At 43.5% G+C, this 18,444-nt stretch overlaps 1 protein-coding gene across 2 annotated transcripts in view; it reads right to left on the bottom strand.

Moving 5' to 3' along the window:
- The window catches only part of LOC122922805 (zinc finger protein 692-like), a 405,840-nt gene that overhangs the window by 19,285 nt on the left and 368,111 nt on the right, over positions 1-18,444 (bottom strand). For both annotated transcript variants that reach the window (XM_044273542.1, XM_044273545.1), the window contains one exon: positions 16,787-16,901. In XM_044273542.1, coding sequence (XP_044129477.1) covers positions 16,787-16,901 — 115 coding nt within the window. The remainder of the gene's footprint in view (positions 1-16,786; positions 16,902-18,444) is intronic.

The raw sequence follows: 18,444 nt of genomic DNA, 5'->3' as shown, positions 1-18,444 counted from the left end.
TAGCGACCGATCAAAAAGTCATATGCACCCAAAATAGTGCAAATCAAACCATCATCTCATACAGCAAAAATGAGACCCTACCTAAGATAATCGCCCGAAAAATTAAAAAACTATGGCTCTCAGAATATGGAGACACTAAAACATGATTTTTTTTTATTTCAAAAATGAAATTTTTGTGTAAAACTTACATAAATAAAAAAAAGTATACATATTAGGTATCACCATGTGCCCGTACAGCTGTTTATGACCACATATGGGGTGTTTCTGTAAACTACAGAATCAGGGCCACAAATATTGAGTTTTGTTTGGCTGTTAACCCTTGCTTTGTTAACCTAAAGGGTTAACAAAGTTTGTAAAATCAGTTTTGAATACCTTGAGGGGTGTAGTTTATAGAATGGGGTCATTTTTGGGGTGGTTTCTATTATGTAAGCCTCGCAAAGTGACTTCAGACCTGAACTGGTCCCTAAAAATTGGGTTTTTGAAAATTTCAGAAAAATTTCAAGATTTGCTTCTAAACTTCATTCCCAAAATGATCCAAACATGAAGTGGACATATGGGGAATGTAAAGTAATAACTATTTTGGAGGCATTACTATGTATTATAAGTAGAGAACTATGTCAGCCCACTATGTGACTGCTTGAGGAAAATCCCATTGAGAGGATTGAAACGTTGCATGCCTGGTGAATAAAGCCTTTTTCTACTTTTTACAAATTGGATGTGCTGCGGAATTCTTTGTATCTATACTTTGGAGGTGGATCGCCCCCACAGCCGCTGGCACTCCGACCGTACTTGTTGACAGTGGTGCTGCCCACGCCATCTTTATATATATATATATATATATATATATACAGGTCATTCTCAAAAAATTAGCATATTGTGATAAAGTTCATTATTTTCTGTAATGTACTGATAAACATTAGACTTTCATATATTTTAGATTCATTACACACCAACTGAAGTAGTTCAAGCCTTTTATTGTTTTAATATTGATGATTTTGGCATACAGCTCATGAAAACCCAAATTTCCTATCTCAAAAAATTAGCATATTTCATCCGACCAATAAAATAAAAGTGTTTTTAATACAAAAAAAGTCAACCTTCAAATAATTATGTTCAGTTATGTACTCAATACTTGGTCGGGAATCCTTTTGCAGAAATGACTGCTTCAATGCGGCGTAGCATGGAGGCAATCAGCCTGTGGCACTGCTGAGGTGTTATGGAGGCCCAGGATGCTTCGATAACGGCCTTAAGCTCATCCAGAGTGTTGGGTCTTGCGTCTCTCAACTTTCTCTTCCCAATATCCCACAGATTCTCTATGGGGTTCAGGTCAGGAGAGTTGGCAGGCCAATTGAGCACAGTAATACCATGGTCAGTAAACCATTTACCAGTGGTTTTGGCACTGTGAGCAGGTGCCAGGTCGTGCTGAAAAATGAAATCTTCATCTCCATAAAGGTTTTCAGCAGATGGAAGCATAAAGTGCTCCAAAATCTCCTGATAGCTAGCTGCATTGACCCTGCCCTTGATAAAACACAGTGGACCAACACCAGCAGCTGACATGGCACCCCAGACCATCACTGACTGTGGGTACTTGACACTGGACTTCAGGCATTTTGGCATTTCCCTCTCCCCAGTCTTCCTACAGACTCTGGCACCTTGATTTCCGAATGACATGCAACAGTCCAGTGCTGCTTCTCTGTAGCCCAGGTCAGGCGCTTCTGCCACTGTTTCTGGTTCAAAAGTGGCTTGACCTGGGGAATGCGGCACCTGTAGCCCATTTCCTGCACACGCCTGTACACGGTGGCTCTGGATGTTTCTACTCCAGACTCAGTCCACTGCTTCCGCAGGTCCCCCAAGGTCTGGAATCGGTCCTTCTCCACAATCTTCCTCAGGGTCCGGTCACCTCTTCTCGTTGTGCAGCGTTTTCTGCCAAACTTTTTCCTTCCCACAGACTTCCCACTGAGGTGCCTTGATACAGCACTCTGGGAACAGCCTATTCATTCAGAAATTTCTTTCTGTGTCTTACCCTCTTGCTTGAGGGTGTCAATGATGGCCTTCTGGACAGCAGTCAGGTCGGCAGTCTTACCCATGATTGCGGTTTTGAGTAATGAACCAGGCTGGGAGTTTTTAAAAGCCTCAGGAATCTTTTGCAGGTGTTTAGAGTTAATTAGTTGATTCAGATGATTAGGTTAATAGCTCGTTTAGAGAACCTTTTCATGATATGCTAATTTTTTGAGATAGGAATTTTGGGTTTTCATGAGCTGTATGCCAAAATCATCAATATTAAAACAATAAAAGGCTTGAACTACTTCAGTTGGTGTGTAATGAATCTAAGATATATGAAAGTCTTATGTTTATCAGTACATTACAGAAAATAATGAACTTTATCACAATATGCTAATTTTTTTAGAAGGACCTGTATATATATATATATATATCTATAAAAATCTATATGGGGAGGGAAATATCGGGTGCATGGGTATCGAGAAAAACGATTACCGGTAAGCAATATTGTTTTCGCCTCACCCATGACTGCACCCTGTGCGAGATAAACTATAAGTAGAACCTGGGGGGGGGGCCACAGCCTGAAGGACTTTTTCCCCCAAAAAGGCATCAGAATGGAGCTGCAATCTTTAATGTTTGAGAAAGGAATGGGGGGAGCTCCAGGTAGCTGCCCTGCAAATCTGAGCTAAAGACACATCAGCTCTTTCAGCCCACGAAGTAGACACTGCCCTAGTAGAATGGGCCCCGAAACCTGAAGGAGGGGGGAGACCCAAGGAAATATAAGCCCTAGCTATGGCCTTCTTCACCCATCTAGCAATAACCCCGCAGGATGCTTTTTTCCCCCTATTCCCTCCTAAATACTGGACCAGGAGGTTTTCGTCTTTTGTCCAAGGAGCCGTAACATCTAGGTAAACCAACAAGCATCTCTTAACATCCAGGCAATGAAACCTTTCTTCTGTGCTATTGGAGGGGTTAGGAAAAAAGGAAGGTAACACAATGTCCTGGCTCCTGTGAAAATCAGAGACAACCTTGGGAAGGAAAGAAGGCAGGGGCTTGATAACTATTTGGTTATCCTGGATGACAGTATAAGGTGGATATGCAGAGAAGGCCTGGATCTCCGAGATCCTCCTATCAGAGGTAATAGCCAGGAGGAAAGCCATTTTAATGGACAAGATGTCAATTGGGATCTCCAATAAGGGCTCAAAGGGTTTATCGGTTAGGGCCGTCAAGACCTTGTTCAGGTCCCAAGGAGGGGAAAGAGGTCTTACAGAAGGACGGATTCTGGCAGCGGCAGAAAGGAAACGTTTGACCCACGGGTGAATTGCTAATTGGAAGTCAAAAAAGTAGCTCAAAGCAGACACCTGTACTTTTAAGGTGGAGGCCTTGAGTCCCTTGTCTAAACCTGCTTGTAAAAAGTCTAAAATCTTAGGGATTTCTGGAGGACTAAATGGATCAGGGCTAGAACCTAGAAAGGAAGAAAAGACATTCCAAACCCTATTATACTTCCTGGCTGTTGTAGTTTTTTTACTGCCTAGAAGGGTGGAAACAACTTTGCTAGAAAGCCCTCTCCTCAGCCAGATATCCCTGTCAATCTCCATACTGCCAATTGAAGAATCCCCGGATTGGGATGCCATACGGGCCCCTGGGAAAGGAGATCCTCCCTTGGAGGGATCACCCAGGGGGGGGCTTCTGGCTAGACTTAAGAGGGTGGAGTACCAGACTCTCTTGGGCCACTTTGGGGCTACAATGATTATGGTGGCTCCTTCCCTCCGTACTTTCTTCAGTACCTGTGGAATTAGGGAAATAGGTGGGAAGGCATAGCCGAGTTCCTGGCTCCAATCCTGAGCCAGACTGTCTACCGCTGTAGGATTCTCTGTGTAGTTTAGGGAGAAGAATCTTGTCTTCCTGTTTTTTAGAGTGGCAAAGAGGTCTATAGTTGGGGTCCCAAACTTTGTCACAATCTGGGAAAAAATCTCCTCGTTCAGACTCCACTCTGCCTGAATGAGTTCTACTCGGCTTAGAAAGTCGGCCACAGTGTTCTCTTTCCCCTTCAGATGTATTGCGGACAAGACCAGGTTTCTGTCTTCTGCTATTTTGAAAATCTCCTGGCAGAGGAAGATTAGGGATGGTACCTTTGTTCCGCCCTGATGATTTACATAGGCCACTGTCGTTGAATTGTCCGAGTAAAAGACCGACTTTCTGTTTGAGACATCTGGAACTGCCACATTTAGGACTCTTTCTACTGCTTTGAGCTCCTTGTAATTTGACGTGCAGGCCCGGGTTCTTAAATCCCATCTTCCCTGCCAGTATTTTCCATCTGAGTGAGCTCCCCAACCCCACGGACTGGAGTCTGTAGTTATCAGTATGGGCTCTATGAAGGACCAAGGCATTCCTGCCGAAAGGTTCTTCTCGGACGTCCACCACAGGAGAGAATACCTTTATCTGGAGGAGAGATGAAATTTTTCCTCTAGTGTTTGTGGGAGACCATTCCAATTCTTTAAGATATCCGACTGTAACGGTCTTGTGTGGATCTGAGCAAATGGTATGGCAGGAATTGTAGCCGTCAGGTGCCCCAGTACTGCCATCGCCTCTCTGATGGAACATCGGAAGGACCGGAAAAGGATCCAAACATGTTCTATTGTTGAAAACACTTTCTTCTGAGGGAGGAATGTCTTCTGAGCCGTGGAATCTAGCTGCATTCCTAAAAAGGTGCAAATTTGAGAAGGGGTTAGACAAGACTTCTCCTGATTCATCTTCCACCCCAGATCCTTCAACAGAGGGCACACCAGGACAAGCTCTGTCTGTAACTGCTCCCTTGTCTGGGCTACGAACAAAAAATCGTCAAGATAGGGTACTAATACTACCCCAGACAATCGAAGGAATGCCACCATCTCCGCCACATCTCCGAAAATTCTCGGGGCTTGAGAGACCCCAAACGGGAGGCCCCTGTATTGTAGGTGCAGAAGTTGGCCCCTTACTTGAACAGCCGTTCTTAAATACTTTTGGGAGGAAGAGTGTATTGGGATGTGATAATAGGCATCCTCTAGGTCTATACTTGCCATCCAGCAATCTTTGTATAACAGGTCTATAGTCTTTATACTTTCCATCCGGAACTTCTTGTATCTCAGGAACTTGTTCAGACGCTTCAGGTTCAGAATCATCCAAAAGGACCCATTGTTTTTTTTTATCTAAAAGAGTGGAGAGTAAAACCCCTTGCCCTCCTCCTTCTTTGGAACTTGGCAAACAACTTTTTTGTCCAATAATAACTGAACCTCTGCCTCTAAAACTGTAGACTTTAGAGGATCTTTCGGAGTTGGAGTGCGGATGAAAAAAACTTGGGGATAGGAGAGGAACTCCAACCTGAATCCCTCTGCTATTCCTCCCAAAATCCACTTGTTTTGGGTGACGTTCGACCAAGCCGGGAGAAAAGCAGAGAGTCTTCCCCCAACCTGGAGATTGGCGTCATTGCTTGTCCTGGGATTTAAAAAGGAAGCCGCTAGTTTTTCTTTGAAACCTATCCTTCTCTTTCCTATCGTATGGCTTGCCCCTCTGTCTTCTAAAACCCTGCTGGGGTTTACAAAAAAAGGGATTCTTCTGAGGGACAGGAAATCCTCTTTTCTTGTCGGATGCCTTCTCCAAGATGTCATCTAGAGAGGACCAAAACAACCTATCGCCCTCACATGGAAGGGCACAGAGTCTGGCCTTAGACCCCTGGTCACCCTTCCAGGATCTAAGCCAAATGGCTCTTTTGCAGTGAGCTGCGCTGCTTCTCAGGATCTCCCGTCTGGAGGACAGGAAACCTGAACTGGTGTTAGGTGGAGGTGTGTCCTTTTTATCTTCTCAGGTTTCCTGTCCTGATGGGAGGTCCTGAGTCGCACAGGGTGCCGTCATGGGTGAGGGGAAAAATATGTTGAATCAGAATTTCATGGTGTCAACAAATCCCCAAAAAGTTGAGACAAGGCCATTTTCACCAATGTGTGGCATCTCCCCTTCTTCTTACAACACTCAACAGATGTCTGGGGACCGAGGAGACCAGTTTCTCAAGTTTAGAAATAGGAATGCTCTCCCATTCTTGTCTAATACAGGCCTCTAACTGTTCAATCGTCTTGGGCCTTTTTTGCTGCACCTTCCTCTTTATGATGCGCCAAATGTTCTCTATAGGTGAAAGATCTGGACTGCAGACTGGCCATTTCAGTACCCGGATCCTTCTCCTACGCAGCCATGATGTTGTGATTGATGCAGAATGTGGTCTGGCATTATCTTGTTGAAAAATGCAGGGTCTTTCCTGAAAGAGATGACGTCTGGATGGGAGCATATGTTGTTCTAGAACCTGAATATATTTTTCTGCATTGATGGTGACTTTCCAGACATGCAAGCTGCCCAAGCCACACGCACTCATGCAACCCCATACCATCAGAGATGCAGGCTTCTGAACTGAGCGTTGATAACAACTTGGGTTGTCCTTGTCCTCTTTGGTCCGGATGACACGGCGTCCCAGATTTCCAAAAAGAACTTTGAATCGTGACTCGTCTGACCACAGAACAGTCTTCCATTTTGCCACACTCCATTTTAAATGATCCCTGGCCCAGTGAAAACATCTGAGCTTGTGGATCTTGCTTAGAAATGGCTTCTTCTTTGCACTGTAGAGTTTCAGCTGGCAACGGCGGATGGCACGGTGGATTGTGTTCACTGACAATGGTTTCTGGAAGTATTCCTGAGCCCATTCTGTGATTTCCTTTACAGTAGCATTCCTGTTTGTGGTGCAGTGTCGTTTAAAGGCCCGGAGATCACGGGCATCCAGTATGGTTTTACGGCCTTGACCCTTACGCACAGAGATTGTTCCAGATTCTCGGAATCTTCGGATGATGTTATGCACAGTTGATGATGATAGATAGCAAAGTCTTTGCAATTTTTCGCTGGGTAACACCTTTCTGATATTGCTCCACTATCTTTCTGTGCAACATTGTGGGAATTGGTGATCCTTTACCCATCTTGGCTGCTGAGAGACACTGCCCTTCTGAGAAGCTCTTTTTATACCCACATGTTGCCAATTGACCTAATTAGTGTTAATTGGTCTTCCAGCTCTTCATTATGCTCAAATTTACTTTTTCCAGCCTCTTATTGCTACTTGTCCCAACTTTTTGGGGATTTGCTGACACCCAAAATTTGAATCAACATATTTTTCCTTTAAAATGATAAATTTACTCAGATTCTCAAACGTTTGATCTGTCATCTACATTCTATTACAAATAAAATATTGACATTTGCCATCTCCACATCATTGCATTCAGTTTTTATTCACAATTTGTTTAGTGTCCCAACTTTTTTGCAATCCGGTTTGTAGCATCTTTTGGATTTTCTGTCTTTTCCGTCAGACCAGGAGCAGACGGACTCCTTATCTCTGCTCTCTGACCTTATAAACACTCATTATAGTTCAGTTCTTATCCTAATGATAAGAATGTGGATTAAATAAGTGTTTATAACTTCTTACTAAATTAGAGATAAGGGTTATTAGATAACCGGCACAAAGGGAAAGTGAAAGTACCAGTCACACAACTAGAAAAACAGTTAACTCTTTGTGACAGAACAGCTAAACATTTGGGCCAATTGAAAAAATTATTTTTCGCCAAAAATTTGTAACATGGAATCATAAAAAAAAAAGTCCAATCACGTGCTGCAGTCAGGGTCTGCTGTGCATCAGGGGGTCTTCAAATGTGACATGGTGCCTAAAAACCAGTGCAGCAAAATCTGCCCTCCAAACACCACATGCCGCTCCTTTGCTTTTGAGCCCTTCCGTGTACACATATAGCAGTTTACGACCACATATAGGACTGCAGAAGCAGGGTAATAAATACTGAGTTTTATTTGGCCGTTAACCCTTGATGTGTTAAAGGTAGAAATGGACAAAAATATAAAATCTGCAACAAAAAAAGGGTAATTTCGAAATAAATGTCACCTTTATTTTCCTTTAATTCTTATGGAACACCTAAAGGGTTAACAAAGTTTGTAAAATCTGTTTTGAATAATTTGAGGGAAGTAGGTTCTAAAATGGGGGATTTTATGGGTGGTTTACTTAATGGGTGGATTACTTAATTCTCTTAGGATTTTGGGGTGTATGCCATCTAGACCAGGCGATTTGTCCATTTTAATCTTTTTGAGACACTGCTGCACTTCTTCCTGTGTGAGGCAGTCCACTTTAATGGAGAATTTACTTTGACATTTGGCATTTCATCTGACAGTTTATTTCCCTCAGTAAAAACAGTGGAGATAAAAAGATTTTATAGATTTGCTTTCTCCTCATCGTGCTTTACAACTTCTCCCTCATCACTCTGTGAAGGTCCGACACCTTCAGAGGAACTCAGCCGAGAACCAAACACAAACTAAGCGCAAGTCAAATAGAAGCTATAAACTGCATAGCATAGTGGGAGAAACAACAATAAATAGAGAAGGTTAAATGACCACAATAGCCACACCTGGGGAAAGAAGGTGTGGCAAGCACCAGAAATAACACAGACGTCATTTGATCCAAAAGGAAAACATGTCAGATCAAGCCATGTGTTGCCAGTCTCACAGATCTCCTGCCACCTGTCGCGGGAACGTCCGTATCGCTCTGTACGTCCGTGACAGTTTTACTCTCTTTGGCAATTAATCTCTCGGTCTCTAGTTTGGCTGCTTTTATTTGTCTTTTACGTATTCCATTTTTTTCCTTATAGTTTTTCAATGCTTCCTCTGTACCTTCCGGTTTGTGATTTAAATGCTTTCTGTCATTTATTGCTTCATTTACATTTCTATCCACATAGTTTTTTTTTTTCTCATTCTTTACCTTTTTATTCCTGAAAGGTATGTACCTCTGACAGAGTCTGTTGCTCTGTCAGGTCTATTGGTTAATACTAAGTCCATTATGGTCGTCCCTCTAGTCGGCTCCTGAACCAGTTGGAAAAGGTTTGGTTATTTGGTTATTTCCAAAAACCTGTTTCCTTTACAAGATCTACAGGTTTCAGTTTCTCAGTTTATATCTTGGAAGAAGTCCCCCATAATAATAACCTTATTATAATTTGCCACCTGATCCATTTCCCTTAGTAGAAGATTTTCTGTGCACTCTGGTATATTATGTGGCTTATAGCAAACTTCTATCAGTATTTTATTATTGTTTTTGCCTCCATTTATTTCTACCCACAGTGACTCCACACAGGGGCGCAGCTATAGGGGGTACAGAGGTAGCAGTCACTCCCGGGCCCAGGAGCCTGAGAGTGCCCAAAGACCCTTGTGCCACATAATAAGACAATGGTATTATAGAAAGTGCATGCTTGGAGGGCTTTGTCATAGATTTTGCACTGTTCATTTCCCTTGCTTATATCTTCTCAGAGTCTGGCTTTAGACAGGACTTTAAATAAAGTCGTACCACTCCCCATTTTTTAAACGGGTTATCCAATATCATAAACAGCCCCCCATGTGCTGGGCCCCTCACAGGGAATATACTGTACTTAGCCCGCTCCCCACACCGCCGCTTCTCCCTGTACATGGATGAAAAAAAACTGGTGTTGGAGGGAGCAGCCAACGGCAGGCGGGGACGAGCCTTCCTAGCGTCACCCGCGATGCTAGGAAGGCTCGTCCCCGGCTGCCATTGGCTGTTCCCCCCTTCCCCCCGACACCGGATATTTTCATCCGTGTACAGAGAGAAGCAGCAGCTTTGGTGCAGGGACCAGGAGCGGGGCAGGGAGTGGGGCAAGTATATTTCCTGTGAGGGGCCCGGCACATGGGGGGGGGGGCTTTTTATGATATTGGATAACCCCTTTAAGATCTTTTATAAACAGACTGTAACCCTGTAAGTTAATCGTCCAGTCATACTGTACATAAAGGAAAACAGAGAGACCTGTCAGATAGCCTTACGTGCAGCAAGTCTATCCGATCTTCTCACCTCTCTCACAGGAGGGACTGTAACAGTACCCCCCTTTCTACGGGTGGCCTCCGGACACTTAGGACCGACTTTATCAGGATGCGCCCTGTGAAAGGCCCTCACAAGGCGACTGCCATTCACATCGGTCGCAGGAACCCACATTCTTTCCTCTGGACCGTAACCCTTCCATTGCACGAGGTACTGAAGAGATCCACGAAGAATACGTGAGTTCACTATCCTGGCAATCTAAAACTCAAGATTACCATCCACCATGACAGGAGGTGGTGGCAGGGAGGACGGTTCAGCAGGTTCAACATATCTTTCCATCAATGACCTGTGAATCTTCAAAGCCTGTGGAAGCTCAAGACGAAAAGCAACTTGATTAATAATGGCAGATATCTTGTATGGCCCAATAAACCTTGGCCCCAACTTCAAAGGGGGTACCTTCAACTTAATGTTTCTTGTGGACAGCAACACAGAATCACCCACTCTCAGGTCCGGACCACTCACATGTCTCTTGTCAGCCATGCGTTTATACTTTTTGCCCATTTTATTTAAATTGTTTTGAATGTTCCGCCAAATAGATGACAATGAAGAGGAGAATCTTTCCTCTTCAGATATACCAAACGTCTCAGTACTAGACACCACATCAGAGGGATCGCCATGTAGCTTCAGGATGTTATCGACAAAGACTTGAGCGAGAGTTTTGCCATTAGGTAAACCTGATAGTGGTATAAAGTGCACCATCTTGCTGAAGCGGTCAACAACCACCAGAATCACAGTTTTCCCAGAAGAATTAGGCAAATCTGTGATAAAGTCCATGGACAAATGAGTCCAGGGTCGGGATGGGATAGACAAGGGAAGTAGATATCCTGAAGGCCGAGTATGAGCCACCTTAGTACGCACACAAGTCTCACAAGCTGGCTCATAGCCCTCAACACATTTACGTAACTCTGGCCACCAGAATCTTTGAGAAATGAGATCCACAGTGGATCTGCTCCCAGGGTGTCCCGTAAGAACAGTATAGTGATGTTCCTTAAACACCTCGTGTCGTAGTTCCAAAGGGACAAACAACTTCCCTGGAGGACAGGAATTGGGTGCATTTCCCTGGGCCTCCAACACCTCTGCCTCAAGTTTAGGAAAAAGGGCGGATAAAACCACCCCATCAGCCAATATCATAGCAGGATCCCCCCCGGGAAATCTACGCGACAAGGCATCCGCCTTGACGTTTTTAATCCCAGGACTAAAAGTGACAATGAAATTAAATCTAGTAAAAATAACGACCATTGGGCCTGCCTTGGGTTCAGACGTTTAGCCGACTGCAGGTAGGCCAGATTTTTGTGATCAGTAATTACTGTAATGGGATGAATCGCTCCTTCCAACCAATGATGCCACTCTTCAAAAGCCAATTTAATGGCCAACAACTCTCTATTACCTACATCATAATTTCTTTTGGCAGAAGAGAGTTTCTTAGAGAAAAAAGCACAAGGGCGCAATTTGCTAGGAGAAGAACCCTGCGACAAGGCTGCTCCAACCCCTACGTCAACTTCCACAATAAACGGTTGCACCAGAATAGGAGTAGAAGCAAAACATTCCTTTATTGCTGAAAAAGCATGCAATGCTTCTTTAGACCAGACTGAGAAATCCACGCATTTCTTAGTCATACCAGTTAATGGTTTAACAACAGTTGAGTAATTCAAGATAAATTTAAGGTAGTAGTTGGTGAACCCCAAAAATCGCATGAGTGCGTTCAGATCTTCGGGTCGATCCCAGTCCAAGACAGCACAGACTTTTTTTCCAGATCCATACGAAAACCCGAAGATGAGAGTAGGTACTCCAGGAATTGCATTTCAGGGACCGCAAATATACACTTCTCCATTTTGGCATACAATTTATTCTCTCTTAGGATCTGTAAGACCTGTCTCACGTGATCCTTATGTGTCTCCATATCAGGGGAATAAATTAAAATATCATACAGATAAACCACCACAAACCTGCCCACGAGATAATGAAATATGTCATTGATGAAGTGTTGAAAAACCGCAGGAGCATTGGACAAACCAAAAGGCATGACCAGATTCTCAAAATGACCCTCAGGAGTATTAAAGGTCATTTTCCACTCATCCCTGTTAAATATCGTCCAGCATTTCTTAATTTTGTAAGAGATGCTTCAGAAGGAGCCAACAAAATATGGAGAGTTCTTGATGAAAGATAAAAGTTAAAAGGGTTTAATTCACATAAAAAGAAACAGTTACAAAGTTTAGGAAGAGAAAAATATAAAGTACAGCAGAAGAATCTCAAAAGATAACAAGCATGTAATAAACCAATTTAGAATGAGTGAAGAAAAAGTGATTCCCTTAAAGTAACGTGTATGTGTGAATGTATGTGTGTGTAGAGAGCAACCGGTGTCTTGTCAAAGAATGCTCCCTCAATGTCATGAGACAAAGCCTTTTTATAGGTTGACTCTCCATAGAGTTATATTGTATCCTACATTTACCATAATAACAGACATATATGGTTAACAAGTAAAACCCCTTACATCATGGTTTTCTAAGTTTCCTTATTTGTAAAGCTAATAATGATATGCTGAGTTAGGAGGATTCCTAACCTTTCCAAATACTATTGTCGTCTCAAGAACTGTCAAAATTGATACGCCACACAAGTGCTGACCTTTCATGGTCCTTAAAATACCCTATCCTACTAAAAAGTGTTATTATGTTATTTTACAATCCCCTTCTTTGACTCTTATTAGATTATATGCCCCCCTCAAATCTAACTTACAGAACACCTTGGTGCCGACAATCTAATTGAATAAATCTGGGATCAAAGGAAGGCGATAGGGATCACCGATAGTGATGTAATTAAGCTCATGAAAGTCCAAACATGGCCTAGGAGTTCCATTCTTTCTTTTTTAAACAAAGAAAAACCCCGCCGCCATTGGTGATTTGGATGGTCTCATATGACCTTTAGCAAAACTCTCGGTTATATACTCTCGCATGGCTACTCTTTCGGGTTCAGAAAGATTATACAACCGAGACTTTGGCAATTTAGCTCCGGGAATAAGGTTGACGGGGCAATCATACCCCGATGAGGAGGCAACTCCTGGTCTCAACCCTTAGAGAATACATGAGAAAAATCCGAAAGGAAAGGAGGTAACATTTTAGTAGTTAGAACAGAAAGTGACATGCTTGCCAATCGATAGTAGGTTTACCATGGTTAACCAAACATAACCCTAACACCAGGCAAAATCTCCAGCACAAAACATTAAATAGATTAAATATGAGAATCTTCCACCTTTAGGCGAATGTCCTGTATCATTTGAGACAGACACTTTTGAGAGAGAGGGATGAAATCAATCGCAAACACAAAAATATTTTTGTCTAATGGGCTTGTTGTCAAACCATGCATACGGACAAACTGGCCATTTACTAAGTTAACCCCTGCCCCACTGTCAATAAATACTTCAATTTCCACAGTTTTGGAATCTAGCGCCACCTTGGCAGGCAGTAGAAATCGGGTACTACCGGTAAAAGACAAAAGTGCATTCTCAACTTCCCCATCCACAATACCAAGAGTGAGAAGAGGACTAGACACATTAGGAATTTATTTTTCCCTTTTCACCTTGAAGTCTTTTCTTAACCCTAAAGTTTTTATCACCTGGTCCAGGTGTGACCTGACCCAATTGCATTGGCTCATCAGCACACACGAGCTCGAGTGTCTCTTTACCCAGCGTGTCAGAAGAGACCGCTTCCCTGTATAATACGTCCCGAGCGATAGGAACTTTAGATCTCTCCCTCAGGCGTCTATCAATACGCACCGCCAGAGACATGATCGCCTCCAATGACTGGATTTGTGTGAAATGCCAAGGCGTCCTTCAGGTTCTCAGACAGTCCTTGACAAGACTGACTACGGAGAGCTGGGTCATTCCACTCCGTATCAGTTGCCCACCTCCTAAATTCAGAGCAATAGGACTCATCTTAACGCTCTCCCTGCCGCAAGCAATGCAACTTAGATTCGGCCAGGGAAACCCGATCTGGGTCATCGTAGATAAGTCCCAGAGCTCTGAAGAATTCATCTACCGACCGGAGGGATTGTGAACCAGTCGGCAAAGAGAAAGCCCAAGACTGAGCGTCACCTTTTCAGCTGCCGAAACTCATCTCCTAAGAGACTGCTCCTCACTTGCTGAGTATCATATTTAAGTTTCTCTTACAGGTTTTTAATAGTTACTGTTATTCAGTTTTATGGGTGCATCTGACAGTACCCCCTTACTGTAATACAAATACCACAAGATGTTCACTTTTGTACTATTAGATATAGTACACATAATTCCACTACTGGTTGTTCCAAAAATCGTGCTTACCCCACCTTTACATTTTCCTCCCCAGTTCATGCTTCTCCTACCTCAGAAAATTCCTCACCCAAGATTACATCTCATGATCCGGCTATGGATCACTAAACTTTCAGATGGCTACTGAAATACAAACTATGACTTTCGTCTTATATAATGTGAGAGGCCTTAATTCACCAGTTAAACGGTCCCAGGGCTTAGCACACCTTAAAAAACTAAAAACGGAAATATTGGTATTACAAGAAACACACCTAATCCAATCCAAATCTTCCATTTTCCACAAATCCTTCTTCAGTCAGTGGCACCATTCATACTCAACGTCAAGTATGTCTAGGGGAGTTGCCATTGCCTTTAACAAACATGTACCCTTCCAACACCTAGGTACTTTAATTGACGACCAAGGCCGTTACAAATGTAAAATAGCCAACACGTTAGTAACAATAGGTAACCTATATGCTTCGAACAAGAACCAAGACACCTGGATCTCACGCACTCAGAGAAAGAAAACACTTTATAGAAGGAACCTTCCTATGGGGAAGGGGGGGGGGGTGCTTTCACAGTGCCTCCTGTGAGAGAGGTGAGAAGATCGGATAGACTTGCTGCACGTGAGACTATCTGACTGTTTTCCTCTATGTATGTTGTTGTTTGGAAGGATCTCACCTCTCCTCAGGTGCTGCTCGCTATCAGCAATGAGGCTCTATTTAGATCCCCCTCACACTGCTGACCATGCGGTTGATAGTTTCTGCTTGGAGTTGCTAGTGCTGGTTTGTTTTGGATCTCTAAGCTGAGTACTTGTTGCCTTCACTGTTTCTTATTATCTGGAGTGTGTTGTTTCTAGGCCTCAGGGAGATGCAGGTTCCTTAATTCTGGAACCAGCTGTCTCATCCCCAGCTACCCATCTTAGGGCTCGTCAGTTTTAGCAGGGCTTTAGGTATCCGGCATATGAGTATTTCCACCATCAGGATCTTCTCATACTGGCAGGAGTTGGGGAAAAGCCTATGGATTACTAGGAGGTCACTATCCCTCTTCCTTAGCTTTTGAGGCCTAGAGTGTTGTCTATTCTTTGTGGTGTGTATTTGGTGTTTCCCCTTACCCTTCACCTGTGACAGTCGACTCCACGTGCCCGCTCTCTGTTGGGTACGTAGGAGGCCTCTGATACTCTAGGTCAGGTCCGTAGCCGGGTGGTAGGTTGCGGCTCAAAACAGCAGGAAGGTGGTCAGACTAGTCTCCTTTAGTACACCAGGGTCTGGTAGTGAAGGATGAGTCTCTTTGAGGCACTGGATGGCAAGAGATGAATGTGTACTCGGAGGAGACAAGCTTCTCGCAGCCATTCACTAGCACGCCAGGCCACCCTCCCCCCCAGGTTTGAGGTAGTTTTATAGAGCAAAAAAAACACTGAGAGCTGTTCCTTCTGAGAGCTGTCTTCCCCACTCTACATGTACACCAAAAATAGGAATTTAGCTAATAAAAAAAAAAAACAGATTAGCCATCCCCAGCACATAGGGAACTTACAACTGCCAGGCCAGCGTATTCTTGATTGAGATAATTTCCTGATCAGTCATGCTGGACAACCTCTGGCTTACTGCTGTGCTTATATACCCTCTATTGCATGCAGACTTCAAATCAGAGGGTAACTTCCGCCTTAACCTTGCGCCATTCCCTTGCCCTTTACATCTGCAGCTTGGAAAAATCAACATGCATTCGACCGTGGAACGCCCAGGCCACTCCCCACCGCACTTCCGGGTTACAGCCTATGCAATGGTGTTCCACGTTCGCACGCCAGCCTGAAGAACTTCCATATGCTGCTGTAAGAGCCGAACGTATCGGATTGCAGCTACGGCCCCATGTGACTGGAGGGACTGAGTTTCCGGGTCTTCCCATGGCCTCTCCCTGACCGGCGTACGGAGCGGGGGAGGAAAGAGCAGAACTGCCACCTGCAGGATGTTGGGCGATCGAGTACTTTGGAAACAATCAGGTACCCTAGATAGTGTTTGGCTGTCCAAGCTCCCTCATGTGAAAAGGCAAAACATAAAAAACACCGTCCATCTCCTATCTGGAATGGACAGGAAGACCCTGAGGATGGCTGGAGGAGTGTCAAATTTATGCTTCCTGTCCCTACCTCGTTGGAGGCAGCTGATCTCTCATGGTAATGCCGTCGTGGAGGATGAAAAGGTGAATTTGTTTCTTGGTATGTTTATAGGCAATTTAGCAAGAAAATACGGTAAATAATTTACTTATAAATCACAAATTATTCCTAAAGTTGAAATTGAGATGTTTTAGTCAAAATTGCCCAGGCCTAACTGCTACCATGGTTGCGCTCATTTTTTGTCAACCAGCTTTCTCAAACTCTTAAAGCATCTCACCAGTTACGTGGTGATACATTTAACTCTCCCATACCACTACATAGACAGATTTTCCGTTCACCTTCCGACCATATTAGTTGTTGCCCCAAAAAATAAAAAAAAATATTTGCTGGCAAATCCAGTCAAAACAGAAATATTTAGTTGACTTAATTGAATGTTAGAAGGTCTCAAACTTACCACTGTGTCTTTTCTCATGCTCTTTAAGATGCTTTTTAAAGTTGAATGTCTTCCCGCACTCTGTTACTGAGCAGCGGAAGGTACGCTGATTCATGTGCTGGTATTTTTGATGATACTGAAAAGTCAAAAGTAAATTAGAAATTAACACCTTAAGGATGTCTTAAATACAGTAATTTAAGTGCTAGGAGTTACACGACTCACAAAAATATAGGGATATTTGGCTTGTGGGTGAAATTTTGGGATGAACCTAAAATGCACTCTAACCTTTACAGGTTAACATAGGCTACTTTCACACCTGCGTTAGGTGCGGAACCGTCTTGTATCTGCACAGACGGATCCGCACCGATAATGCAAACGCTTGTATCTGTTCAGAACAGATCCGTTTGCATTACCATGAATTGTTCATGATAATGCAAACGGATCCGTTTTGACTTACACTTAAAGTCAATGGGAGGCAGATCAGTTTTCAATTGCACCATATTGTGTCAGTGAAAACGGATCTGTCCCCATTGACTTACATTGTAAGTCAGGACGGATCCGTTTGGCTTCGCATCGTCAGGTGGACATCAAAACTCTGCAAGCAGCGTTTTGGTGTCTGCCTCCAGAGCGGAATGGAGGCTGAACGGAGGCAAACTGATGCATTCTGAACGGATCCTTATCCATTCAGAATGCATTAGGGCTAAACTGATCCGTTTTGGGAAGCTTGTGAGAGCCCTGAAACGGATCTCACAAGCAGACCCAGAAACACCAGTGGGAAAGTAGCCTTAATGTGACCTTCTCTAAGCCTTTGAATGCACATATCAAACTGTTCAAAGTTTCAGCAATTTTTCCACAACTTGCTGTTCTCTAACAAGGAGCTTAACGGCAAAATTCACAACAGGTGTTTGATCAATGAATCACCCAATACATTTCCTGGTTCAATTAGAATTGGTATTTAAACAGTCCTCATCCTCATGCTGTTCACATTTTGACATCATGAGACCAAGACAACACCTAACAATTGATCAACAGTACCTCGCCATTGCGAAGCTTCAAGCAGGATGTTCTCTCAGGATGTTCCACTCAGCTTAGAGTATCACAGAGTGTCATCAGCAGGTTGCAACAGAGGTAGAGAGAGACTGGAAGAGTCACAGAAAGACATAGACATGGATGTCCTTTGGCCACATCCCAAACTGATGACCGCTTCATTGTGAACAATGCCTTGTGGAACCAGCTGATGAATGTCACACAACTCAAGGCACATTTAAAGAGGTTAGAGGCATCCAAGTGTCACATCAGACCATTCAAAACCATTTACATCAGTGTGGTCTGAGTGCTAGCTGAGCACAGGCGTCATCGTCTTTCATAGGTCAGGGACCATCTACGTTGGACCAGTGGGTCTCAGAGCTGTTTACTGATGAAAGTCTATTCACACAGAGCAGAAATGATGCCCGCCAACAATTTTGGAGTCGTCAAGAAGAGAGTTATGCATCAGTCACTCATGTTACCAGACAAGCCTTTGGTGGTGGTGGTTTTACCGTGTGGGCAGGTGTGTCTAGTCAATACAGAACTGCCCAAAACTTTGTGACTGGTGCAGTGACATGCCCATACTACTAGAATAACATCATTAACCCAGTCATTGTGTCTCTGCATGAATAGCAAGGGACTGATTTCATCTT

This window comes from Bufo gargarizans, unplaced genomic scaffold (genome assembly GCF_014858855.1).
Source record: "Bufo gargarizans isolate SCDJY-AF-19 unplaced genomic scaffold, ASM1485885v1 fragScaff_scaffold_726_pilon:::fragment_4:::debris, whole genome shotgun sequence".
NCBI lineage: Eukaryota > Metazoa > Chordata > Amphibia > Anura > Bufonidae > Bufo > Bufo gargarizans.
Note: the sequence above shows the minus strand (reverse complement) of the source record. Positions and strands in the feature narration are given on the sequence as shown.